The 26,086-nt window shown below is 58.2% G+C and overlaps 1 protein-coding gene across 11 annotated transcripts in view; it reads left to right on the plus strand.

Annotated features, from left to right (window-relative positions):
- Window positions 1–26,086, plus strand: part of TRMT44 (tRNA methyltransferase 44 homolog) — a 47,841-nt gene that overhangs the window by 10,526 nt on the left and 11,229 nt on the right. For 8 of the 11 annotated variants that reach the window (XR_004679314.1, XR_004679316.1, XR_004679315.1 and 5 more), the window contains exons 7-10: window positions 1,025–1,131; window positions 1,951–2,134; window positions 4,179–4,587; window positions 6,832–6,948. Coding sequence is in view for 4 of the 11 variants with exons in the window: in XM_035005391.1 (XP_034861282.1) it covers window positions 1,025–1,131; window positions 1,951–2,134; window positions 4,179–4,587; window positions 6,832–6,948 (817 nt within the window). In the remaining 7 variants the exon portion in view is untranslated. Of the gene's footprint in view, window positions 1–1,024; window positions 1,132–1,950; window positions 2,135–4,178; window positions 4,588–6,831; window positions 6,949–12,333; window positions 16,309–26,086 lie in introns of those variants that run through there. The other 3 variants (XM_035005389.1, XM_035005390.1, XM_035005392.1) reach the window with 2 other exon arrangements.

Genomic DNA, 26,086 nt, shown 5'->3' on the forward strand with positions numbered 1-26,086 from the left:
AGAGGATCATATCAAAGGTTTGTTTTTCCTGCTTTTAAATTATGTATAAATCCATTGAGCTGTACTGTCTTCAGTGTTTTAATATGTAAGTAGAAGTCCAGATGCTTATTTAAGAACCAGAGAGATTGTAGAGTTTAAATTCCACTTTTGTATACATCACGTCTGCAAAAGACCCATGGTTTTGTTGTCCTAAGGGATGGCCTTGAACATGAGGTTGTCATAATGTCTTCCCAGTTTGTTCTGATCAAGGGATGGCGGCTGCGCTTGCTTCCCTTGGGGGTTCGTTCTTCAGTTTTAAAAGTAGGATTTTGAGTGGTCGTATCTTTTCTCTCTGTCTTTCCAGTGCTTACCAACAGACCCACTGTTGGGGCCTGACTTTAATCATTCATGATGGCCGTTCTTAAATCATAAAATCAAGCTGTTTTCGGCTTAATTACAGGAATTATCAGAATGGTTAACCTGCCTATGGAGTGGGCTTTTTACTTGGTGTCTGAATGTTTACAAAAGAGCACGATAGCAGAGACTTATTCTGCTACATATAAACTGCCCCCGCCTCTCTTACCTCTCCTCATGCTGTCGTGGGTGTGCTTCGTCACGTCGATCGACAGACGTGAGGTTGCGTGGTGCGTTATGTTACACACTTAAATCAACTTCAGACCTGCTTGCTTTCCACTCGCTTGCTCCAAGGCCCTTTCTGGCTCCGACGCTCTGGAGTATGGATATGGTTGCTTTGTCCCACCTCCCAGAGCTCCTTGTATGCTGGTGAACAGAAGCACGTCTGTACGGGTCAAAAAGCGATTAGCGCTCGGAGGGCATTGTTGGTTTCCCTAGAGATGACGATAGAAGCTGCCCCGTTCCACGCCCTGTGGGGCAGACGCGGCTCTACCTTCGGGTGCCTACCCAGTACCCACGAGGCCCCGGGGGGCTGGGACTCGCCCAGCAAGCCGAGGGTCTGCGGGGCCTTGCCTCAGTAGCTCTGTGCTGCTTTACCGAACCCGTGGTCTTGTTTGGTGTTTTCCTTTAGGAAGGTGCAATCACACCAAATGATAAGAACCTTTTCCCTGACGTCGACTGGTTAATTGGTAACCATTCCGATGAACTAACACCATGGATACCTGTCATTGCGGCCAGGTGAGCAGGTGGTCCGGGTGGCAGGGCGGGTGGCGGGGCAAACCTCGCTGTCCACATCGAGCTGCCTGGTGGCTGTCCAACACTGGAAATGGAGCTGGTTCAAACTGTTGAAAGGATAATGTACCGAGTCTGTCAGGTCAGGGTTGAATTCTGCCCGGCTGGAAAAGATAAGGTCGCAAATGTGGTTCACGGCATTCTTCTATTGAACGGTGCTGGTGAAAACTGATGACTTCTGCGGTGTTTATAGCCAGTGTTGAGAGACGGGTCATGTTGTGGAAGCTTTTTTCTGACAACAAGGGTCGGTCTTCAAAGGAAAAGTCTGTGAACATAGTGACACGCAGCAATATTTAGTTCTCAGCCCGGGGGCTGTACGCGGGGTGGCGGCGCTTCTAGGTCAGGAGGAGACACGCGAAGGTGCAGGCGACGTCGCTGCCCCGAAGGTTTTGTGGCTGTGGCTCCCCATCCAGGGTCCTAGCTCTCGGAGGATAACGTCGGTCAAGGAGCACGTCTTAGTCTTTGCATGTCTGCCTCCGAGGTCCCTCCCTCCCAGCCGGAGCCTCAAGCGCTTCGGGAAGTCTTACGTTTCAGTTGACGAGAACAACTGCAATGGGGAAAGTGTTTATAAAGGTAATTAGATCCATGTTTTATGGGGAAGGTATGCCATGCTCATTGTTTCTAGAAATTGAATTAGGGAGAGCTGTTACTCATTTTCTCATCAGAAAACATGAGCAGCCACCAGCACACGTATGTATGTTACCCCGATGCATGATGTGACTTTCCGCTGAATTTCCTTTTGTTTCTTGTGGATTGATTTTGAAGGTCCTCCTACGGCTGCCGTTTCTTTGTGCTTCCCTGCTGCTTCTTTGGCTTCACTGGGAAATATTCCCGGAGGCAGAGCCGGAAGACTCAGTACCGAGAGTACCTTGATTTCATCAAGGAAGTGGGGCTGGCCTGCGGGTTTCACGTCGAGGAGGACTGCCTGCGCATTCCCTCAACCAAAAGGGTACGTCCTGGGCGCCGGGGGCTCACCGTCCTTGGTGAGGTGCTGGTGTCTGGATGGGGGGCTGATGGCTGCGTTACAGAACCACAGGGGACAATGGTGTTCAACACTGGGTGCGATCCAGAGCTGCCTGTGGTGATCTCAGCGTCTCGGCCACGGGTGGTGTTCGGAGGGCTCGTTTTGCCCCCACGGCCCCTCCCGTGGCGGCTTTCCAGGACCCTCGCCGCGTCTTCATTTTCTTCCCAGAAACTGCGCGTGGCCCTCAGGGACCTGTCCGGAGTGGGCGTCAGTCTGACTTGTGTAGCGGTGGCCCGAGTGTTGTCTGAGGTTTCCTGCTCTGAGTTCTGACTCCTCGGGTTCCCCAGTGATTGGCTGAAATTGAAGTTTGGTTCAGAAGTTCAGAATGATTCCCATTTTCTCCTTACATGCTTCATTAATTCAGATTTACCCGAAAGGTATTTTGCCCAGACAGACCTTTACCCTCTCCCAGCCTGTGAAAACAGCAAGTGGCCCTCTGTGACCCTGCCAGGTGGTCAGGGCGGACTCGGCCATGTTCCCGCTCACCCTCTGAGCCATCAGTTTGTCATAATCTCTGATAGCTTCCTTTTATCAGACTCCATGGCCATCGGTGTGCTTTTTTTGACCAGCAAAACACAAAAACCCATCATATCCAAATTGTAAGCTTGATAGCTTGATTGCTTGACGTGGCAAAAAGGATTCAAGACAGGTGTGAGGTGAGCTCTTCGCTCTGCCACCTGCTAGCCGTGAACTCCTGGGCACATTGCAAACCGTGCCCGTGTCCTCTTGTGCCCAGCGGGGACGAGATAACGCTCAGTGGTGGCGGTGAGTGCGGCCCACTCGGCCTCAGGTATGTCATTGCTGCCCACGCGGTCACTGCTCAGGTCACTCTGAAAGCTTCCTTTAGGACCCCGCTTTGGAGCCGTGGTGTCCTCGTAAATGTCCTCACGTCGGCGAGTCACTCCACTGAAGCTGGAATTGAGTCTGGGAACCGCTGGAATTTGGGTCATGTGGGTACAAGGATCCCACAGCTCGGGTTTTTGCACTTGTCTTTCCATTGTCTTGCTGGAGGCCAAGTACCAGTTCTTAATCTCAGTCTCAGCTTTCTTTTTTAAAAAAAACATTTTTTTTAGAAGATTTTGTTTATTCATTCAAGACACAGAGATACAGAGAGAGAGAGAGCACGAGCAGGAGGAGAGGCAGAGGGAGAAGCAGGCTCCCCGCCGAGCCAGGAGCCAGATGTGGGGCTCGATTCCAGGACCCTGGGATCATGACCTGAGCCGAAAGCAGGCGCTTAACGACTGAGCCACCCAGGTGCCCCGAGTCTCAGCTTTCTTGTAATTCAGTGGTTTGGGGGGCAAATGCAAGAGCAGGTGGCCACACATAGCGGCTGTTCAGTGAGGGCTGGTGACGCCCCGCTGCTTGTTGCCACGCGGAGACGTTACGTCACCTGCCCAGGATCCCGCTGGGGCGTAGTGAGGGGTGCCTCTGATGTGATTAGAGCCGCTTTCTTTCAGTGCCTGTAACCTGGCTTCGTAGCTCCCGCCTGGGGAGGAAGTCCAGAGATGCTGTGCTTGGGGTGGTGTCGCTGGACCAGCCTCGCTCGCCCCGGGGACGCCTGTGCAGCATCCTTCATCTGGATGTAGTGAGGAGAGAGCATGGAATGAGCATCGGCGCCACATCAGGTCCAGAGAAGGACGGCTCATTTTGAGAGCTCTAGCTTACCATCGGTGTCTGCACTTGGGGGTCACACAAAGGCTCCCTCGAGTGAGTGTTCAGAGCGGCCCGGCCGTAAGCTCAATAGGTGTGGACTCAAGATTTATATGCGTGTGTTAGGGCTCAAAGTCCGAGCCTTGAGATTCTTCATGGGCTTTTGCTCTTGGTTTATTTTGGACATTTTTAGAATAAGCATTTCTTCCATGATAAATGCCTAAAACTTTAATTTGTATTGCAGAACAAGAGAATTGAATGGAAACCATGGACATACTCTAGGAGCCTGGTAAAATACCCTGCTGTTTTTCCCATGCAGGTTTGTCTCATTGGGAAATCCAGAACATACTCACCTGCTGGAGAAGGTTCCATGGATGAGCAGAGAACCCAGTACATTAACAGCAGGCGGGGCCGCCCCATGAGCCCACCTGGCGAGGCGCCTGCCCCTCCTCCACCCCGGGCCGCTGTGGGACGCGCAGGTCACCCCGACGGGCCCCAGGCCCCGGACGCCGAGGCTGCCAAGGGAGGGGCAGAGGCCCGAGCCGACCAACTCTGGCTGTCTGGATTTCAGCCTAGAGAAAAAGCTGAGCGCGTGAGGAATTGTGCCACCCTCCCTCGAGATTTTATTGACCAAGTGGTTTTGCAAGTGGCACATTTGCTGTTGGATGGAGAGCAGTTAAACACAGGAAGTGCTCCAAGCAGCAGCTCGAAGGCCTGGAACCGAGGAGGTAGGCCCCCGGCCCCCGGCCCCCAGCCCCCAGCAGCTGCGTGCCTGCTGGCTTTCAGGCAGCAGCTCGGCTCTCCTTTAGGACCAACTTAAAATTGTGTGGTTGTTTTTAATTACGTGTGTTTTAAAGAGACATCGATGATGAACAGGGCACTCTACACTCATTGTTTGAAGTTTTCCTACAGTTCCCATTAATGTGCAGGACTCCGTTCCCTCAGAGCAAGGCACTGAGGGCAGAGGGGTAATTAACCTTTACAGAATTGTCCAGGCTTCAGGGTGTGGAGCCCTTTATTTTCAATTTATAGGAGTTATCCAAACCAAAAACAGAGTCCTGAATGCCAGGAAAGTGCGCTGTCTCCTTGACAATAAGGTAACGTTTCGGAGACGTAGTCTGATAACGTGATTCTCTTTGAAATCCCCAAAGTGCAAAACTCAGACGTGATGAAAGGGAGAAAATCGTATCTGATTATTCTCATAGGATGAGTAACGTGCTGAAATCAGTGGCATTCAAGAGAGATAGGGACCAAAGTGTGAGCTTCTGCTGTTTTTGTAGAGTGAGCGTGTGGAGTCCTAGGCGGCTGGCTGGTCCAAGCTGGTTTCCTTCCTGCCCGGCGGCGCCAGAGGGCGCTGTGGAGCTGGCTGGGTCTGGCAGTGCCAGAGACTTGCCTGAGTGTTTGGGGTCATTGGAGACCTGGGGGAGCCCTCCCTCATGCTGTCAGGGGCTGCTGCCTGGTGGCCCGTGAGTGGGGGCCCCGGGAGGAGGCGGCAAGCCTGCCCTCCCCGACCCGTGATGTTGTCCTGCTCTGAGCCTGCACGCTCTCGTGTACTTGCCACGGGACAGGGCCGTGGAGCATCTCTGCTTCCCTGCGCATCACTGACCCTGGTGGCGTCTAATCTGAGGGAGGGCCTTCTAGGGATGTGGTGGCAGCCCCGACCAGAGCCCCCCACTGCAGGTGGCTGAGCATCTGTGTAATTGGGCGCCAGCCTGGGGCGCCATGGACTGATCTGTGGGTCGGCACCCCACGTTCTGGTGTGCCCTGCTGAGGCGGGGCCTGAGTGAAGAGGAAGGCAAGCTGGGTGGGGGGCTCCCATGGGGACCTCGAAGGGCAGGGAGTCCGCAGCAGGCGGGCAGGCGCCTCAGAGACATTTGGGTGAGTCTGAAAATGTAGAGTTTGACAGACCCCAGGAATGACTGAGCTTAGGAGGTGCTTGCCTGTGCCTGGGACAGAACTCTGGCCGTAGCAGACTGGGTCTTCTTCTAGGCTCAGACGTAGATAGCAGGTGGCTCTGAGTCTCGGGCCTTGGGCCTGCCCGCCCAGCAGAAACACCTGCAAAGCTGGTAGGCCACCCTCCCTGCATGGGTCTCAGTGTCTGCGGCTGGCCTGAGGTGCTCCAGTGGGGTGGAACTGCGCCCTTGGCCTCTCAGCCCACAGGTTCCTGCCCTCAGGTCGTCTTCCCACCTTTGTTGCTGGAATTTAGTGACCCCTCCGGAGCCTGCCCCTGTGTGATGTACGAGCGCGTCTGTCCCCAGGCCCTAAGTGATCTTTGTAAGGGAGCACAGGCAGGAGGAGGTGGTCCCTGCCCTCACGACTGGGTCGGGACACGCACACAGCAGAGAACGAGCAACCGGGAGGTGGCCGTGTGGAGCTGTGCATGTGAGCGCCAGCGTCGGGCGCTTGTGCGGGACCAGACCCAGGAGGGGCAGGGAAGGCCGCCTGGGCTGGTTTCGGCCTTCTCCTTAGACATCTTGCTTGCTCTCGGAACGAGTTTGAGGCAGCTGAGAGGTGCATCTTGAAGGCCGGCGGGGCTTTGGTAGATGGAATCCCAGCCACAGAGCGGCCGCTCCGCTGGGCGTCCGGGGCTGGGCCACACGCCAGCACTGCTTTTCTGTGTCTGGGAGGCAGGGCTGTCTCCGCTGGCCTGCAGAGTTGTTGGGTGGGCGTGGGTGAGACCCCAGCTGCAGGGCCTGGCACGTGGGCAGTCCCTGGCATCCCAGGTGGTGGCAGCCCGGACGCTCCTTGACGCCAGGGGCAGACCAAGTGAAACGGGCAGATGCCCGTGTCGTTCCAGCTCCGTGTTGTGTGGTGTGGACTCAGAGCAAAGGTTAATCTCACGGCCCCTCCTGACGTGCGTGAGGGGCTGGAACTGACGCAGCTAGAACCGTCGTGCCAGGGCGGTGAGCCTGCCTGGTTAACGGTCTCCAGCGGCCTTTGTATTGTTGTTGGGGAAACCCGATTTTCCACAGGAAGCCTCTCCTTGGCGGAAGTAGCCCGTAAGCTGGACAGGGGGACGCTGCAGAGGTTGAAGCGGGAATGTGGAGGCCTGCAGACGCTGCTCAGAAACAACCATCAGGTGTTCGAGGGTAAGGGGATTGAGCCTTGAAACGCGGTCGTTTCTCAGGTGTGGGTGACACGCTCCACCTTTCCTGAGTCAGAATGTTCTTCCCCACAGATTCTGCCATCATTGCCCCTGCTTTTTCTATTAAGTAAGGTTTCCTTTATTTTTAAAAAAAAATTTTTAAAAATGTATCCATTTTAGAGAGAGTGCATGTGTGCACGCAAGTGATCAGAGGGGAGGGGCAGAGAGAGAGAATCTCCAGCAGGCCCCTGGCCTCCCAGCCCGATCCCAGGACCCTGAGATCACGACCTGAGCTGAAACCAAGAGTCAGATGCTCAACCGACCGAGCCCCCAGGCGCCCCTGAGTAAAGTTTGCTTTAGAGATTTGGACTCCTAGGAAAGTGGGAGAGAGAGCATAGAGTCCCCTTGCCCATGCCCAGCTTCTGCCCTCTGAGCGTCTTCTACCAGGAAGGGACATCGGCCACACCTCTTCTCTGATTTTCTCCAGTCCAGCCCCCGCAGGCATGGTGCCCCCCGGGCCTGGCCTTACCCCTGTCCGGGATGTGCTCACGGGATGGCAGGGTGTCACTGGACGACTTTTTGGGTGGGGGATTGTTATTTGCGTTGGCTCTTGGCTGCCTGCAGACTGGAAGCATCCCCAGCTCCCAGCTGGGCCCTGGGCGGTTAGAGGAGGAAGCCCCGATGCCTGTCCGCTCCCCTGACCTGCGTGCCTGCCCCAGGGCCCTTGGGAGAGAGGCTCTCATTCCCCTTCTGCCCCACGCTCCAGGCTCCCGGGACGGCCAGGAGGTAGAGGGGCCCTTTCACTTGGTCTGCCCCTGGCGTCCCGGAGCGTCCGGGCTGGCGGGGAGGGGGACGTGGAACAGGTGCTCACATGGGGACCTGGGGTGGAAAGGAGTTCCCTTATTTAGGGTGTTCAGGCATGCACCCATCATCCAGATGGTCGATCCTTTGTCCTCTTTTCTTCTTGAAGCTCTTTTAGCTGCTTTCTTTGTGGAATTATTTTGGAGCGAATCCCAGCCTGCCTGCTCTGTCACCCCTGAGCACTGCAGTGAGGGGCATCTGGTATCACCGAAGCACCATAGGCACGTTTCTGCCGGAGTCGCCATGTGCAGGAAGGGGGCGGGAGGGCCGTGCTGGGGACATGACTTCTGGGCTGGGACTTGGTAAAGAGGAAGAGGAAGCACGGTCGTGTAGGGTCTGAGCTGGGGAGGAGCAGGATTGGGGTGTGATGGGTGGGGGTGGCCTGCAGCCCCCGGTGGCCGTGAGGAGGTTTTGGGCCTCTGTGACGGGGGAGCAGTGCCACCCGTGTGATTGACCCCAGTCCACCTCCGGAGTCCCCGTCTCCGGAGTCCCCGTCTGTGCGCCTGTTCTCTGCCATGTCAGGGGGCCTCGAGGGTCAGGTGCAGGGCCCGGTTCAAGTCCCCCCGCAGCACAGCGTCTGGCTCCTTTGACTTCATACGAGGAAGCACGTTTTATTCTGCTCCGCTGTGAGGCGTGCCGTGGGCTAGTGCCGGGTACCACTGCTTTCTGGGAGGCGGGGGCAGGGCGGGGGCGGGGCGTGCACGTGGTAGGGTCTGAGTGATGGCGCGCGAAGACGAGCTGAGAACGTGGGTGAAGACCAGGCCGGCAGGGCCAGGCCGTGTGCCCCTGGGGCTGCCCTGCAGCTGCTGAGCCGGGCTCCTGTGAGGGCGTGCTGCCCGCTGGCCTCGTCCCCGCCCTCACCCCACCCGCTCCTGCCAGGCTTATGCCCCCAGGTTCCCCCATGTGGCCCCCTGGCTTGTGTTCCACTCACCATGCTCTTTCCTCTGCTGCAAGGCTGCCTGCTGGCTCCCTGCCGCCGTCCCCGTGCCCTGGCCCTTCTGGTGCTGTCGTCATAGTGCTAGGCCCCAGCCTGGACACCTTGTCTACACTGCTTCCCACCCGCTCCTGCCTCTCTGGGCCCCCAGGGTCTGCGTGTGCTTCTGTCCCTCGGCCTCCTGCGTTTGGCCACACCACCGCCCCAGCTCGACTGTGCGCTCCCTGTGGGTGGGGCCGGGAGGGGCGGCCCGAGGGGCAGCTCGGAGCCCATGTCACAGCACGAAGACAGAGCAGCCGGGTGAGGAAGACACTTCCCTGACCCCTCCTCCGAGGGAGATGATGAGTGGGGGGAGACCACTGAGTCCCAGAGTCCCCAGTCTGTAAGGTGCCACCTGTGAGCAGAGCCCAATGCAGGAGGAGGGGGAGGCCCGTAGGCCTCGCCTAGGGATGTGGGCAGTTATCTGAGCCCCAGGATTTAGGTCATTCCCCACACCCCGACCCTTGTGCAGCTGATGAGAAGGGTGGTTGGACAGTGACTCAGGGCCGGTGTCCACGGCTGATGGAAGCACATCTGTCCACTCCCAGCCTGTAAAGCTAAGGGAGTTGGGCACTGTCACCTTCTCTTTCTTGCCCGTGTGTGCACGTGACGCAGGAGAGCTCAGGTGAGCGTGGCCCGCATGTGTGCACAGGAGAGCTCTCGGGTATGCTTGGGTGTGCGCGGCCCCCCACGTGTGCATGGGAGAACCTGGGTGCGTGCAGCCCCCACGCATGCGCGGGAGAGCTCGGGTGCTCAGGCTTACAGTGCCTTTGGGTGGCCCAGGTGCCCTTGTGGAGCTAGACTTTGTTTTCGTTTAAACCTGGCTTTGCTCGGGGAAGTGCTTGGGATGGCATTGAGCCCTGTAAGCAGAACTGGAGTGTCCGCGGTTGGGGTGGCTGCGGAGGCTGGGGCGTGGGCGGGCAGGCCCCCCACTGGGGAGTGGAGCCGCTGGGAAGAGGGCGGCCTTCCTGAACCCGCAGTTCCTGCTCCAGCCGAGCTCTGGCACAGCGGCCTGGGATCTGCTCTCTGTTTCACAAGGCCTTTGTCCCTGAAAACACTCACTGCAACCCAGAAGGGCTGCTCTTCTGTTTTTCCCAGCATGGCTTTTTGTTTGACTTCAAGAAATCGTAGCGCTTTTTTTTTTTTCCCACCATAAATATGCATGTATGTGATTGCTTTTCTATGCAGTTCACATGGGGGCGGGCACATTTATTTTTGGAAAACACTTCTGGGTAGGCGGCTTGGGGACTGAGCTCTGAGTAAACATTTTGCTCACAGTCATGCAAAAACTATGCACCAAGGCTGCTCTTATCTCCGAGGGTGTTTTAAATGAGAGTGGCTAGTTTCTGGTCGTGTCTACAGGGCCGAGGAGGTAAGATTGATTTTGGATGCCCTCAGTTCCGCCAGCGCTGAGCACCTTGGGAAGTACGGGCCGGTGCCCGGGCGGGCGCGTGCTACCGTCTGGCGGGGTGGGGGCGTGGTGGGCGCGGCCCTGGCCGCATGGTCCCTGGCCGTGGTGCTGTCACTCCCTGTGCCGGCCATAGTGAATGTGTGGCTGCCACTGACAGCTGGGGACTTGCCCAAAGTCTCTCCTAAATGGAGAGACTGGCCTGGCAACCCAGGCCACGTCTGATCAGAACCTGAGCACGGGGCACGGTTCCGGTGAATTGTCCATAGTGACTTTCTGGAACAGCCTGCAGCTGGTTCCTCAGAGCGCTTTGGCTGTGGTAACGTCTGCTGTCAGAAGCAGGTGGGGAACGGACCAGCAGGTTCTGTACGCTGCGTTCGGCTACTCCAAGGGAGTGCATACTTTGGGAGGAAACGGAAATATCAAATCAGGAACCCGATAGAACGTATTGTGTTCCTGTGATTCCATTTTAGAATCTGGAGTATATTTCCCCCTGGGGAGAGTCCACTGGTGCTCTGACCCGTGAGCCGGCTACAGTGGGTACAGGTGCCCGGCCCAGGCCTACCCAGGACTGGGGCTGGGGGTGTCAGGAGGGGCACGGCAGAGAGCTGCCCTGGAACGTGCGGGCGCACGGGAGCATGTCACGGTCTCTGCCAGGGCCGGTCCTCTGTCATTGGTGCCCAGGCCCCCTTTCCCCTGACCCTGAACGTGGCGAGGTGCCCTTTTAACTCACAAGACGGCCTGGTATGGGCCAGCCAGTCCTCGGGAGGGGCCCCCTGTGGAGGCTTTGGCCCCCCCACCTTGCCCCCTCCCCAGGTTTCTCTTGAACACGTCCAGGCCTCTGGGCTGGGCCGAGGGCTCCTTGCATTTTTAGGGTGCACACCCCAGGCACCTGGTGGGAGTCTTGCCTTGGGGCTCCTTTGGGACACACTTCAGGGCCACGTCCTTCTGCTGCGGGGACATCCATCCAGTGGAACCCAGTGATGTTCCCCTGACCTGAGCTTTCACACCGAGGAAGCTAGGCGTCAGCCTTGTGGGGAACAGTGTGGGAGGCCGGCTCCGAAGAGGAGACAGCTGTGCCAGGCCCTGAGTAGGTGCTTCTTGACTGCCCATGACCGAGCCTTCCATTGTGGCCCTCCGTGCATGGGGCGCCTCTCTGCAGCTCCTTTCTCTGGTTTAAGGGAAAATGTTTAATAAATGGCAGTCTGCAGAGACAGTTTTGTTATTGCAACACAAGGCCATTTGAAAGCAAACTCTAAGCTTTAATTCGTGCTTTCAAGTTCTTGTTAGAAGTTGGAGAGCCAGATTTATTCACTAAGCTTCCTTTATTTTTCCCCGAGCCTGTATGTCTCCAGGTGATTTTATAGCTTCCAGGGAAAACCAGGATGCATTTGGCTGCTTGGCCATGTTTCCTTGGAGTTGCTGGCTTCTGGGGGTCAAATGGCCAGGCGAACGCCTGTGGGGAGTCTCAGCCCGAATGGGGGCGACTGGCTCAGGAGGCAGCTGGGTGGGGGGCCCGGGCAGCTGCTGGGGCCATACCCCCCAGTCCCCGTGTCCTGCGGCAGTCCCCACCCTGCCGATTGGCTGCTGTACCCCTCCTCACTGTTTGCACTTGGGGACTCTGGCTGTGAGGGATGCCAGTAAACCCTCATCTTCGCCTGCCTAGAAAGGAGCTTTGCTTGTTTTTCTTTGATGTGGAGGTGAGGTTCTCCAGGTCAGATGCCACCGCAGCTTCCCAAGTAGCACCCGAGTCTGGGACCACACGTGGCTCTTACACCGTGGTCTCCCAGGCCCTTGGCCTCGTTGCCCACAGGCCCATCCTGGTGCGTCCCAGCCACTTGTCCGTGGTCACAGCCTGGCTCTTGTCAGCAGCGGGCCCTCAGCTTCCCTACGGCTTTTCACCCCAGCCCCTGGTGTCCAGCGTGCGCCTCCTGACGGCCCCTGACCCCTGACGCTGGCCCCTCCAGGCTCCCCCAGCCTGCTCCTCGCCTGCTCCCTCGGGCCCTCCCTCCCACCCCCCTGCCTGCCCCGCCGGGCCGAGGCTCCGGGCTCGGACGGCCGGTGTCTGGGGGGCTGCCGCCCCAGGCCCTGGTGAGTCGGTGGGCTCGGAGGAGAACACCCGGGCCGTGTCTTCTCTTTGTCCCGAGCACAGTTCTGAATGGGAGCGTTCACATCCGCGACTGGAGAGAGGAGAAGCCGCACAGGCAGCAGTGCCCAGAGGCCAAGCGGAGGCTCTTCTCGGAGGCCTTCAAGACCCGCCTCTGCTGGTTCTTCAGTCACCACCCTGACGGTTGTGTTTTGCCTTCGGACGGCTGCCCGTTTGCCCACGGGCCGGCAGAGCTGCGGCCGCCCCAGACCCCCAAGAGGCAGAGGCAGCTTCTGTGAGCTGCTGCTGCCCCGTGAGCCGAGGCCGGGCGTGGGGGCCAAGGCGAGAGGAGCCCCTCCGGGGACCGCAGACTGCGGGTTCGGGTGCCTTCCTCCGGATTCCCCCGGTAACACAGCCCGATAGTTACACCCACACGGGATGCTGCAGCAGCTGACGTCGCTCCCGCCCCTGCCCCGTCGGAGTGCTGGGTCTGTGTTGTAAATGAGGTCACGCCTGTGCTCAGCATCTCTATTCCAGAAGGAGCACGGGAGCTCTTGCGGCATCTCATCGTGAAGGTGGAGGAAGTGCCTGGACCGTCCGGCCCCCCAGGGGCCTGGCTCTGGCTCGCCTGACTCCCATGTGGGGGGGTGCTCACCCCCAGGAGTGCAGCCGGTCCCGCCAACTCCTGGCTGTACCGGAAACCCAGCTGCTCTGGGTGCTCATCACCACACGGGTGTTTTGTCAAGGCTGTGACGCGTACGTGTGCAGGTTATTTTTAGTTATAGGGAACAAAACACCCATAATCTCGTCAGCCAGGTCACTGTAGGTGAGGTGAAGAAAAAATCCTAAGTGATACACAAGGCCAGAAAATCTAAATATCACAGAACGCGAAAACCCCCCTCCTGCCCCTCCCTGCTAGATCTTCTCCCCAGAAGTGCTGTTAGCAAATCTTTTGATTCTGGAAAAGAAAAGTCCTACGTTCTGTTTGAAATTGTTTTTCCAGTTTTACATAAAAGGTCACATCGGTGTGCACTGTCCTGCCCTTCATTTTCCGCACAGCGTCCCCGGTGACTTCCGCAGGGCAGTATTCCGTGGGGTGGGTATTCTTGGTCCACTCGGGGCGACGAGAATGAACTCGTCCCTTCCCCGAGAGGCGCCTCCGCTCGGTGCAACACAGGGGAGCTGGCCGGGTGGGGCTGGCCCTCGAGGAAATGAGCGTCCCACTGCGTCTTGGGATGGGTGGTTTGCCCTGAAAAACCCCAAGGGCACGTTCTCAGCCACGGATCTCGGTTGGGGTCAGGAGGGGGTGTTGGATGACCTCAGCTCTCCTGGGTGCCCCTGGGTGACACCTGTCCTCAGCTGGGTGCTGGGCTGCAAGGAGACTTGCCACATCTTGAAGACTCCCCGCACCACTCATAACAGCAGAAATGGCCTGGGGAGGCCGTGTCGCCCGCATCCGACCTCTTGGTTCCAGGTACCACTTCTTAATGGCCACCAGCCCCACTGTGCCCCTGCCCAGAGGTCACTGTCACGTCCGGCGTTAGCTCGCTGTGGCATCTCAGCACGCACGTGTCCACGGGAGTGTGTGGCCAGAGGGTTGCTGGCCACGGCGACCTGGCTGAGGTCAGAGTGTGCGGGGCTGGGAGTGGGGAAGAGTCCCAGAGGAGAGGGCCCTGGGGGGTGTGCAGGGGAGTGGCCTCCAGCCTCTCCGTCCTCTTCCCCCTGCTCTGTGTCCCTGGCCAGCAGGAGTCCACTCCTGCCTCAGAGATGACCCCCACCCACGTCTCCCCGTTAAAGACCTGTCACCCCATCAAAGGGGATTGGAAGGTGACGCTGTGCTCCTTCCCTCTCAGCTCTGCTCCTGGGATGGCTGCCCACTGAGGGTCACCAGGCAGGGGCACAGCTGCCGGGCAAACCGACCCAGGGCCCCCGCAGGAGGACCCCGTGTTGGGGGGAGCAGCCCAGCCTGGAGAGGCTGAGAGCTCAGTTCTGGTCGGCACCTCCCTGGGGGGGTTTCCAGTGGGCTCTGTTGTCAGGAAGAGGCAGCCACGAGAAACACATTGAATTCGGGAGAACGGTGGGTTTCCTAGCTCCTGGCTGACTTGTCGCCTGGGCTGTAAGGCAGGAAATGGTTTCCATGGCTGTTTGGAACGACCGGGCGCACCGTCCACACAGTCCTGGGTCCAGCAGGGGAAACAGAACTTCGGCAAGGCCCAGGGTCGGGGGAGGCTGGCTGGCCCGCGGACGCTGCCCTCTTGGTCTCTCAAGTCCTGTTGTGCTTGACGACAGATATATCCACTGTCGTATTTAAACCCCACCACCCTGTGGCGCGTCGGCGACCTGGTGCCACAGAGCGCAAGCTCTCCCTCAGAGAGGCTGGGTGGCTTGCCCACAGTCACGGTTAACAGCTGCCGGGGTCGGGTTCAAACCTGGCTCTGCCTTCCAGGAGGCTCTTCCCAGCAAGGTCCTTGACTGGAGGGGACACCTGGGGGCCTAACTGGTCTGGCACTGGCGTCCCACCTGCCGGTTAGGGCTCGTGGTGCTGGCCTCCCCTTGTCGGTCCTGAAGCATCCTCTCAACATGCGTTTCTGTCAAGAGCAAGTCAGTATGATACAAGATGCCGAACAGGGGACGGTTTGGCTGGTGCATGGATGGGGCCGACGGCACAGGAGGGGCCCTGGATGGTCCCAGTTTGGAGATCGCCTCCGTGTAACTCCCTCCAGAATCACAACCGGGCAGCATCTGTGTCTCGCCGTTGTGCACGCAGACCACGCGGACCTCCTTGTTCTCGTCCTGCCCTGGGCCGTGGCGGCTGCGCCTCAGCATCCTTGTCTGCGAGACATCACGGATGCAGCAGAAGAAACGCACAGGCGGCGAGGGCTCAGCCGGCCAGGCCCTGGGCTCCCGTGGGGTCAGTCGTGGCAGCGTGTCAAACCCCAGACCTTCGGGCCGTTCATCCTGGCGGCTTCTCTAATGAGGAGTGGAGGGGAACCGCTCGGGACCACAGAGCTGGGAGGTTAGCTGAAACCACACCGTAATCCATCGGCCTTTGTTGCTCCCGGAGGACCTGGCCTCCAGGGCTCCGTGGCTAATTAGCAGTCTAGGGACTTTTAATCCAAAGAGGCCACGGTGGCCTTTGTGTCAGGGCTCCAGCCCCCTCTTGCGCCATGATTTATCCAGGTGAGAGGCGGCAGAGCATCTGCCCACTTGTGCTATTCTGCTGTCTATCCCCCGAGCCATCTGCACCGTGCAGGGAACGGGAGACTTGGAGGCCAGGATGGCTGGGGTGCTGCTGGATGGCTGGGGCACAGTGTGGGTGGAGGGAAGGAACTGCACCCTTGGTGGGAGCTGAAAGCATCGCCCTGGGCCAGGTGTTCCACAAACACAGAGCCCCTCTGGTGGGCCACACCCTGATCTAGTGCTGGGAAACGGGGATGGTGCTATCTGGAATGGCCAAGGGGTGCTAGACAGGAGTGCTGGAGTAGGGCCCCACGTCCTGGCGGTGCCTGGCTGGATTCCAGGGAGAAAGAGGCCATCCTGGGTGGCTGGGCTGGGGGAGCAGGGGAAGAGTGGTACACGGAACAATCTCAAGCTGTGGCATGCACTCTATCATCCTTCTTCATCCTGCATTTCTAGTGGTTGCTCAGGATTTACAGTTTGTGTCCTTCACACGTCAGTGTCCACCTTAGACCAATATTAAAACCACTTCCAGAGAAGGCAGAAGCCTCCCAGAGATGTCATTCCATTTACGTGCCTCCTGTTCTTCGTGCTGCTGTTGCCATGTATTTTAGTTCTCATGTTGTAAACCTAGGAGCACAGTGTGGTTGCTATTGCCTGAAACAGTCCATTGACTTTTAAACGTTAAAAGAAAAAAAAATTCCTGTTTACCCATATACTTACCACTTCTTGTACTTCACATTCCTTCCTGTCCATATAAATTTCCATCTGGTATCACTTCCTTGCAGCCTGAAGATCTTCCTTTAGCATTTCTTGCAGTACAAGTCTGCTGGTGATCTAATGGTCTATCTTTGGTTTGCCTGAAAAATGTCTTTTTTTTGGTCCTCATTTTTTTTTTTTTAAGATTTTATTTATTTATTTGCTAGAGAGAGAGAGAGAGTGAGAGTACAAGCAGGGGGAGTGGCAGGCAGAGGGAGAAGCAGGCTCCCCGCTGAGCAAGGAGCCCGATGTGGGACTCGATCCCAGGACCCTGGGATCATGACCTGAGCCAAAGGCAGACGCTTAACCGACTGAGCCATCCAGGCGTCCCTGGTCCTCATTTTTGAAAGATAGTTTAGTTGCATATAACATTCTTGCTTGACAGTAATTTCCTTTTAGCTCCTTAAAGATGTAATTTCATTTTTTTCCTGCCCAGGTTTCTGATAAGAGGTTAACCATGGTTTTCATTGTTGTATCCCTGTATGCAATGGATGCTGTATCTGTGGATGATTTTTTTTTTTTAAAGATTTTATTTATTTATTTGAGAGAGAGAATGAGAGAGAGCACGAGAGACAGAGAGCACGAGAGGGAAGCGGGTTAGAGGGAGAAGCAGACCCCCCCGCTGAGCAGGGAGCCCGATGTGGGACTCGATCCCGGGACTCCAGGATCATGACCTGAGCCGAAGGCAGTCGCTTAACCAACTGAGCCACCCAGGCGCCCCATCTGTGGATGATTTTAAGAAACTTTTTCCTATCTGTGGTTTTCAGCAGTTTAGTGTAATGTGCATAGGTGTGATTTTTTTTTTCTTGCTTGGGTTTGCTGAACTTTGTAAATCCCTGGGTTGCTGTTTTTAATCAAATTTTGGGGAAAAATCAGCCAATATTCCATACAATTTTTTTCCCTTTCTTTCTCTGTCTGATACTAGAACTCCAGTGTGTGTGTGTATTGTCGATCACTTGATACCACCCCCCCTACCCAGTCACTGAGTCTATTTTTTAACCTTTTTCTAACATGTGCCTTAGTTTGGATGATTTCTCTCTTAACTAGTCTTTAAGTCATTGGTCCTTTCTTCTGTTGCATCCAATATACTGTTAATCCCAGTCAATGATATATATTTTTTCAAAATTTCAGATATAATAGTTTTTGTTTTTACAAGTAACTTCTGAAATTTCCCATTTTTTCAGCCTTTACCCATCAGGTTTAAAGTCCTTTTCTGCCAGTCCCAACATTTGGGCCATCTGTGGGTCTGTTTTTATTGACTCTTTTTTCTCTTGACCATGAGTCACATTTTCCTGTTTCTCATATGATGAGATTTTTGTTGTTGTTGTTATTGTATAATGGATATTGTGGATGATATGTTGTGGAGATTCCAAACTCTGTTGTCTTCCTATGAAGGGTGCTGAGTTTTGTTTTAGTGCCTGTGTAATTTATCAGTGAATCCCTTTGACTTGGTGGAGGCTTGGCATCAGGCTTTATTAAGGCCAGTCTGTTTCTGGTTTCCCTGTCTTCCACGTCCCTGCAGTCCTGGGACAGGTCTTGCTGCTAAGATGGGTCTTTCTGGGGTTTCATGGGGAATTTGCAGGACTTGAATCCCACATGATGTCCCCTCTGGCATGCAGCAGCCATGAGCCCTGCTCAGCTGCACTTTCAGCTCCTGTCCAGACCCTTAGGCTCAGCCTGCTCCTGAGCAATTCAGGAGGCGGCCAGGGTTTCAGAGGAGCTCGTGTGCAGATTGTGGGGTGACTGCCCCTCAATTTTGAGTTGTTTTGGCAGCCCTAAGCCCCATGCATGGACTCCTTAGGGTGGTGAGACCACAGCTTTCTGCCTGATCTCTGCCCCCATGCACTGCGCGGTCCAGGCAGTGTCCTTGATGCACATCATGCCCGTGTGCACCCCTTCTTTCAGGGATAGACCCCCCCCCATTACACCTGGTTCTGGTCACTCTCCAGTGCCTTCAGACATTTGTTGTTTGCACCCAGGTTTATAGTTGTTGTTAACGGAGGAGTTGGCCCTGCGTGGACTACTCCACAGTCACCGGAGGTCAGAACCCTGTGCTATGAGCTCTGAAGGAAACAATTACACATCTCCCATTCTGATGGCCAGCTTCCATGGCTGGAAACCTGAAAATCATCCTCGGGCCCACGGATGGAGCCCACGCTCCTTGCTCTGCCTGGCCTGCTGAGTGCCCACCACACCAGGCCAGCCTCAGGCTCACCCCCCGACTCAGTCTTGCCCCCCAGGACTCCAGCCGGGACAACTCCTTACTCTCCCCTGAGCTCTCTAGACAACTCTGCCCAACTGGACCTTCTGCAACAGTGGGGACACCCCGAGCTGTACTGTCCAGTGTGCTGACCTGGTCACTGGCCACTTGAAATGTGGCCATTGTGACTGAGGAAGAGAACCTCTAGCTTTATGCAGTTGTGATTCAAATTTAAATAGCCACATGTGGCTAGAGGCTAATGCACTGGGCAGAGAGCCCCAGTCCTTTTCTCACTGCTCCAGGTGTGGTCTGACACACAGGATGGGAGCGTGTGGTCTGGGAGTCTCTTGGAAATGCAGAATTGTGGGGCTGCCACAGGCCTGCTCACAGGACCCCTGAGGTGGGGCCGGCAAGCTCAGCGGCTGTGATTTACTTGCTGTCCAGGCAGTGTGCGTGCTGGAGATGCTGCTGTTCCCTCTGCCTGGAAAAGCTCCTCCGTCTTCTCTGCTTGGCAAGTTCCTGCTCTTCCAAACCCCGATGAATCCAGCCCTCGGCTCCCTTGCTGAACTGACAGTTCATGGTAGCTCTGGGGGGCCCTCTGAGGGCTGGGGAGGGGCTGGGGAGGCAGCTGTGCCGAGGAGGAGGGGCTGGGGCTGAGTGGAGGAGCTCAGCTTGGGGACAAGAGGCAATCCCAGGGGCCTCAGGTAGAGGACAGAACAGCATGTTCTGTGCCACCCTCCATGGTGAGACTACATGAAATGAGGGAACCAGACAGGGGCAGATTTCTGCTCAGTCCATAAAACACTTTTGGGCCAGCACTGCTGATGAGAGGTAGAACACCCTGCTTTTGGGTAGTGAGCACCCTGTCACCAGGGGTGTGTAGGTGGAAGCTGCAGGATTATCCGGCAGCGATGCTGGATGATGGTTTTCCCTGCTGATATCTTTTGGAGTCGTGAACTCCAGAGTGCCTCTTAACTTAGATAGTCTGTGTCTGGGAATGGAAGCGTCTTGTTGGAGCTACAGGCCATGTGGAGCCCAGCTGTGGAGACCTGGACTCTCCTCCCTGCTGTGCTTCCAGTCTGCTGTGTGATCTCAGGCAAAGTCCTCCCCCGTCCTGGGCTCCAGAGGCTACACGGGCGAAGCTCCCTGCCCGGGTTCTGGGTGCCAGTGGGACAGCCCCCAGGCCGGATGGCTGGGTTTCCTGCCTCTCCCAGAGGGAAACACCACTGGCTCTTTACACAGCAGCTGGACGTGCTAACAGAAGGGCTCTTGACATTTTCTTCGATCCGTTTGTTCTGATGAGTCTTGATGTGGCGTTCTCCAAAATGGTTCAACCTATAAAATTCAGAGTCCTGTCCGTTGGCCACAAAGGCTAACGGGTGTGTTTTTAGAACACACTCCACGAGTTCCGAGTGTATCCATGGAGCGGTCCTCATGACGGGCAGGCCCTGACCTCGGAACACCGGCCTGACTTCTCTCTGTGGCTCTGGTTGACGACGCCTGCGTGTTTCCCGCAGACTCCTCAGGTGCGCAACACAGAGCCATGAACCGAATGGCCCAGAGCAGCACTTATGGGTCACCTCCCAGGATCCCCAGGTCAGAAGCCCCTCCGAGCACAGCTGGGCAGGGTCCTCCGCTCAGGGCCACACTAGGCTGCATGAGGAGGGGGCCGGGGCTGGGGTCTCTGCTCAGGCTCGGCTGGGAAAGAACCTGCTTGTCCGAGTGCGAGGTGGTTGGCAGCACCCAGTTCCGGATGTGGCCACTTGATTCTTCAGAGCCAGCAAGGGGGAGAGCCCAGCTTGACCCCTTACAGTCCCATGCTGCATGACCATGGAAGTGGCGGTGCATCAGCCCTGCTGGATCCTGCTGGCAAGAAGTCAGGGGCAGGTCCTGCCCAGGCTCAGGGAAGGACGGGGACCTTGGGGCTGCTGGTGTGTGCGCCCCAGTCTGGACTGGCCCAAGCCTGTTTGTCCTCACCCTTGCAGACACACGCGCCCAGGCCTGTATTGGTCAGGATGACCAGCCTCCTGCTGGGTCTCTGCTTCCTCATCCATTGGTGGCGGTGGGGCTTGACCCGGCTCCCAGAGGCCATAGCTGTATCCCCCTGCCCCAGGCTGCGGGCTGTCCCCTGCCCCAGATCCCTTCTTTAAGTTGACACAAGCATCCACTCCAGCCAGGGTGACCAACAGAGGTTTTGTTTCCTGCCTACCAAGCAATTAACTCAATTCTCCATGGACCCTGGCTGAGCGTCCCCCCCCAGTCTCAGTCCGACACGCTCCTCCTGGAGGTGGCGTCAGACCCCACGGGGAAGGGCTCAGTCCCCCGCGGCCGCCCCTCCACTTAAGACCCCACAGTCACCCACACTCTGACTGCCGGCCTGCGGATCCAGGGTCCCAGGGCCCCCTCCCCGGGTTCGACCGTTTGCTGGAGCGGCTCGCGGAGCCCAGGCGAACGTGTCGTGCACGGGGTCACTGGTTCATGATAAAAGGATGTCGCTCAGATCAGCCAGATGGGGGACAGGCTCTCCAGGCCTGCGCCCTCCCACATCTGTGCCTTCGGGGTCACCAGGCCGGACGCTCTCCCATGCACCCTCTCAGGGTTTCCTGGAGGCTTCCCTACACTGGCCTGATGGATCGGATCAGGGGCCTTGCTCCTGGGTGTCAGTCTCCACCCCCTGTTCCCTTGGAAGCCAGGGGTTGGGGCTGAAAGTTGGACCCCTCCAATCACGTGGTTGGTTCCCTTGGTAACCGGCCCCCAGCCTCAGGGGGCTTTCCATCTCATTCACACAGCAAGACTTTTGTCACTGTCATCACTTAAGAGATCCCAAGAGTTTTGGGGAGCTCTGTGCCAGGATGGACGAAAACCAAGTATATATTTCATATTATAAATCACAATATGAGACCTGCCGGCCCACAGCCCCCGGAAGGGTGGCACTCCTGCCCTGACCACGGCCAAAGGGACCCGGCCTGAGGCTGTGACCCGGGGAGCGGCCCAAAACACCAGACTCACTCAGGTGGGGATCTGAGCCAAGAGGTGCAGATTTGTGGTCAGCTGGAGGGTCCGTGAGCAGAAGGGACATGCGGGACCACCGCAAGGAACAGAGAGTGTGCCTCGGGAGTGACATCTGCTGCCCGCACTCGTCCGCCCTGTCCGTGCGGATCGTGGGCTGCTCTCCTGGGTGGAGGATTGGTTGGTGCTTTCTCGCCTGTAAAATGGGGGGTGGACGGAGACCCTCCCAGGTTTTCTTCGTGGCCCTGGAGAGGCCATGGAGGGAGGGACAGAGGGAGGCGGGCTGAGGTCACAGGGTCAGAGAGGCAGGTATGCGTCCCCTGTCCCCTGCTCTGCGTTGCCTTTCATCCTCACACAACCCCCAGGAGAGGGTGTCCTCATCGGCTCTCTTTACAGCGATGAGAATCAGAGACACAGAGAGGTTGAGACGCTTGCCCAAGGCCACACAGTGAGTGGCAGCACGGTGCTGGCACCCGGGCTGTCTGGCCCAGTGCACACAGGTCGAGGAAGGAGAAAGGTCTCTCGCTGCTCTTGTGGGTCCCGGACTAGGAGATGGGGCCCCCGCGATGTCCTCGGGCCTCCCTGAGACCGGGAGCCACGGGGGTGTCCCACGGCTCCAGGTAGGTGCCCCTGATGGTGGACCCAGCCGAGAGCTCAGCGTGAAGAAGTCCTTCCAACAGAGGGGTGAACCAAACCCTCGGGGGCCCCAGAGAACGTTGCCTGGAACGCCCCATTTCTTAAGCAGCCTGCTGAATCTCCAGACCTTGGTGCCAGCAGCCCCGCTGCCCAGGCTGGAAGGGAGTCAGGACGGTTCTTCCGAGCCAGCCGGGTCTCAGCCAGGGCACGGCTCCAGACTCCGCGCCGACTCACCCGATGCAACCTCGGGGCCGGGCTCTGCTCCAGCCTGGGGTCCCTCCCTCAGCCCGGGGGTCCCCGTGGGCCGGGAAGCCGGGACTGCTCGCTCGCCGGCCAAGTGCTGCGTGTGCACTTCCTCTTCGGATCCTCGCCTCCTTGGCGCCCGCCCCGCGGAGGCTCTGCAGAGGCCCCGCCTGGAGGGTTGGGAGCCGCTTCTTGGCAGGAATAAAAGCCGCAACTCAAAGCTCCCTCTTGCTCCAAATGAAAAATGCTGCCTGGTCAGCCAGGCAGCCTACCCTCCGTCTATGCTCACCGGGGGCCTCGTCCGTGGAGCCCCCCACAAGACAGCGCGGCTGGCCTTCGCATGAGACTGGCCAGAGGAAGCTTCCCCATCGGAACCCACTTTGCGACTGGCACCTGTGCCCAGGCCAGCTCCCCCAGCCTGGCCTGGGCCTGCAGGTGGGGCCCCCTGCCCCCCAGAGCCGTGCTCTCCCAGGACAGCTGCCTGCTCTGGGACCCAGCCATAGTCTCCACCCCATGCCTCACCTGCACGGTCACAACAGAGTGACCGTCTGTATGCGCCGTGGGCGCTGACCTGGCCTGGCCAGTCAGAAACCCCAGTCACGTGGCAGCGATTTATTCTGCCCTGTGATTCCTTCTAGAATGAACCGGGCCAAACCCGAGAGGAACCTAAGTGACAAACAGAGTCCCATAGGCTCCTAGAGTGCCTGGTTCTGGAAGGTTCCTGAGCTCCCTAGCCATCCTTGGCTGTGGGTTCTGTGACACCTTCTCCCTCCCTCCCTCCTTCCCTTCTCTCTCTCTTTCTCTATTTTTGGCTGAAGGTAGAGCTGGTGTCTGTTACTTGCATCCAGAAAGAGTTAACTTGGGGTGTGCGAGGTGCCCCCTGCCTGGGGGTCTGGGGTCTGGCCCTTGTCTACTCCTCCCAGAACCTGGAGCAGGGCTGTCGGTCAGTGAACAGAAGCATCCAGGCCCTGAGGGCCCGAGAATGAGCCCGCGTGTCCCTGGTTTGCACGGGCCCCTCCACCCCAAACCACTGGCCCCCAGTTATGGGTCCGCCAGGAGGCGGAGGCCTAGCCCTGGAAACAACGGGCCCAGCGCGCTCTCGGAAGTCGGGGGCATCTGCTCTGTCCGCACGGGGCCCCGAGGCAGCCCCGGGGCGAGAATCTGGGACTGTGAGAGGCAGGAAGGGGACAGTCCTGACGGATGTGCCGTTACTAGCCGGCTGGGGGTCGCTGGCCCTGCCTGTGGCTGTAGGTGGTTGGGCTTGTGGAACAGACAGGAGCCCCTGGCTGCATCCCACCCGACGCCCCAGCCAGAGGGGAGGCCTCTGACCAAGCTGAGGGCCGCTCCGAGTCCCCTCTGCATGCAGGCAGCCCTCAGGGAGCCTGTCCCTCAAGCGCTCACGGCCACAAGGGTCCGGCCGACCCTGCTGTGGCCATGTGGTTGCAGCAATGGGGACAGCGGCTCTAACATGAGGTGGTGGCCGCGCATGTCGGACGACATGCCCCCAGGGTCCCATTCGCGGTGGGTCCCGAGACTGGTCTGCTAGGCTCGGGGGCAAGTCTCTTCCCCTCCCTGAGCCTCAGTGTGTTCATCTGTGAAGCGGGGGGAGAGCCCCTCTCTGAGTGAGCGATGTCCATGTCCTTGGATGACATCTGCTTTGGGCCCCTTTCCCTGCTCGGCCTCTCCCCGGCCCTCGCTGCCCTGAAGAGCTGGCAGGGGCAGGGCCTGGGGGTGCCCAGCCAGCCACTCCCCACAGCTGATGACAGAGCATGTGGCGCTTCCATGGAAGCCAAAAAACAGAGCACAGATAAATCTGAGATTTTGTAATCGCGACTCTCGAGTAACCAGAAAACACAATGGGATCGTCAGTCCCACTCTAGCCTCTGGAGTTGGGTTTCTGCACGTTGCTGAGGTGCCCCCCATGAAAGGGCAGCTGGTGGAGGCAGGTGCCCCCAGGCCCTTCCCGAGAGGTAGGACGACTTGGGGCTGCAGCCCCTGGGCCGCCCATGGCAAATGGCAGGCGGGAAACACTGGACAAGCGTCGGCTATTTCTGTACCCAGGTCCCCTAGAAGCAGAGCCTGAGACAGGGATTGTGGCTATGGGATTTGCTGGGGATGCTCTCAGGACGGGGCAGGGTCTCTGCTTGAGTCATGCTGCAGCCTGTCCCCCCCGGGGGCGGGGCTCAGGAGTGTGAACCGAGTCCCCCGGGCAGGCCCAGCAGGACGCAAGGCCCTTTCGTGCATGCGTGTGCGTGTGTGTGCTCTGGATTGGGGCGGGCGCGGCCCCAGGGGAGGCACTGACTGAGGGCACTTCTCTGAAGGGGCACCTGTGTGTCAGCCAGCCCCCCGCTGCTGGGGGAAGGGAGCTGTGGTCAGGACACCCAGAGTCTCCTCTGCAGGGGCGCCTGCCCCAGTCGGCCCCAATTACCCTGTGGGGTTACTGTGCACGGAGATGCTGCTGGAAGTCAGTCTCTGGCCCCTGGTCACAGCCTTGGTATCAGCTGACATGGGCTGTGGGGGAGGGGCACCGAATCCCTCCCTGGGGCCGGTTTGGGATGGGCTGAGCCTGCCTGGAGGACACTGGCTCTGTCCCCCAGCCCCCTGCCTCTCTGGGCAGGGCCTGGCGGGTTTTTGAGGCCTAGGGGAAGGGCTGACCAGGTTTGTGGAAAGAACCAGGGGACCTGGGACAGTCCTCCCATTCTGGAAGTCAGGCTCCGGGGGGTGGGGGACACACACCTCGGGATGAACTCTGGGCTTCTGGAAGGAGAGCTGTTGCTCTGGTGAACACTTCTCCTTTGTCCTGCCTACTGCAGTCGAGGCCTTGACTGGCTGCCATCGTGAACCCCTGACGTGGTGTCGCTGCCCCCATCTTGCAGAAGGAGGGACAGCCCAGGGCTGAGCACAGCTGGGGCCAGACCCGACCTCCGGCTTCACACTCACCCCAGACCTCTAGGGATGTCCCGTGCTAGGCCCGTGGTGGTCCTGGTGGAGGGGGACGGGGGATATGTGTTGGAGGAAACCCCCAGGCCCCTGCAAGTTTTCCGTCTGGAGCCCCACAGAGACACCGGGGGAGCCTGGGGGCGTGGCAGGGAGAATGGAGACTCCCCATGGCCAGGTCAAGGTGGGACACCCGCGGGTCCTCACTGGTAATGTCGGTGTGAAATACCGTTTCAGAGAGCATCACATGGGTCTTTCGAAGACCCTCCTGGACGGCAGTCAGAAGAGGGGAGCAGGGCAGGCCGGGCCTGGAGGGATGGAGGGTGTCCCCTCGGAGTGGGGGAGTGCAGTGGCTCTCAGAACCCGTCCCCCCGGGACTGATGGCCATGGTTTATGATGCCACATGGACTCCCATGGTTCAGGCCCCTGCAGATGCTGGGGTCTAGAGGGGCCCACACCAGACACATGGCCCCCATGGGCTTTTTCTGTCTCCACATTAAACCTACCATAATTTCCCATCAATTAATGAATAAAATTGACATGTCTTGTGAAGAGGATGCGCACGCTGTTGCCTTCATTCTCCTGCTCTTGCTTCTCCTTTATCTTTACCCACGGTGTGCTCAACCTCCAGAGCTGGCTTGGTTAAACTGCTCGCCCATCCAGCTGTCCGTCCTGTCTTCCTTCCATTCCTGCATTCGCCCAGCCCGCGCCCCCCCGCCCATCCCCTACCCAGCCCGCGCACACCTGCCCGTCCCCCCAGCCCCCACCCAGCCCGCGTCCACCCACCCACCCAGCCCCCACCCAGCCCCCACCCAGCCCTAGTCCACCCTCCCGCCCAGCCCCCACCCAGCCC

Source organism: Mirounga leonina, unplaced genomic scaffold (assembly GCF_011800145.1).
Source record: "Mirounga leonina isolate KUSES-001 unplaced genomic scaffold, KU_Mleo_1.0 Mir_129, whole genome shotgun sequence".
Lineage (NCBI taxonomy): Eukaryota > Metazoa > Chordata > Mammalia > Carnivora > Phocidae > Mirounga > Mirounga leonina.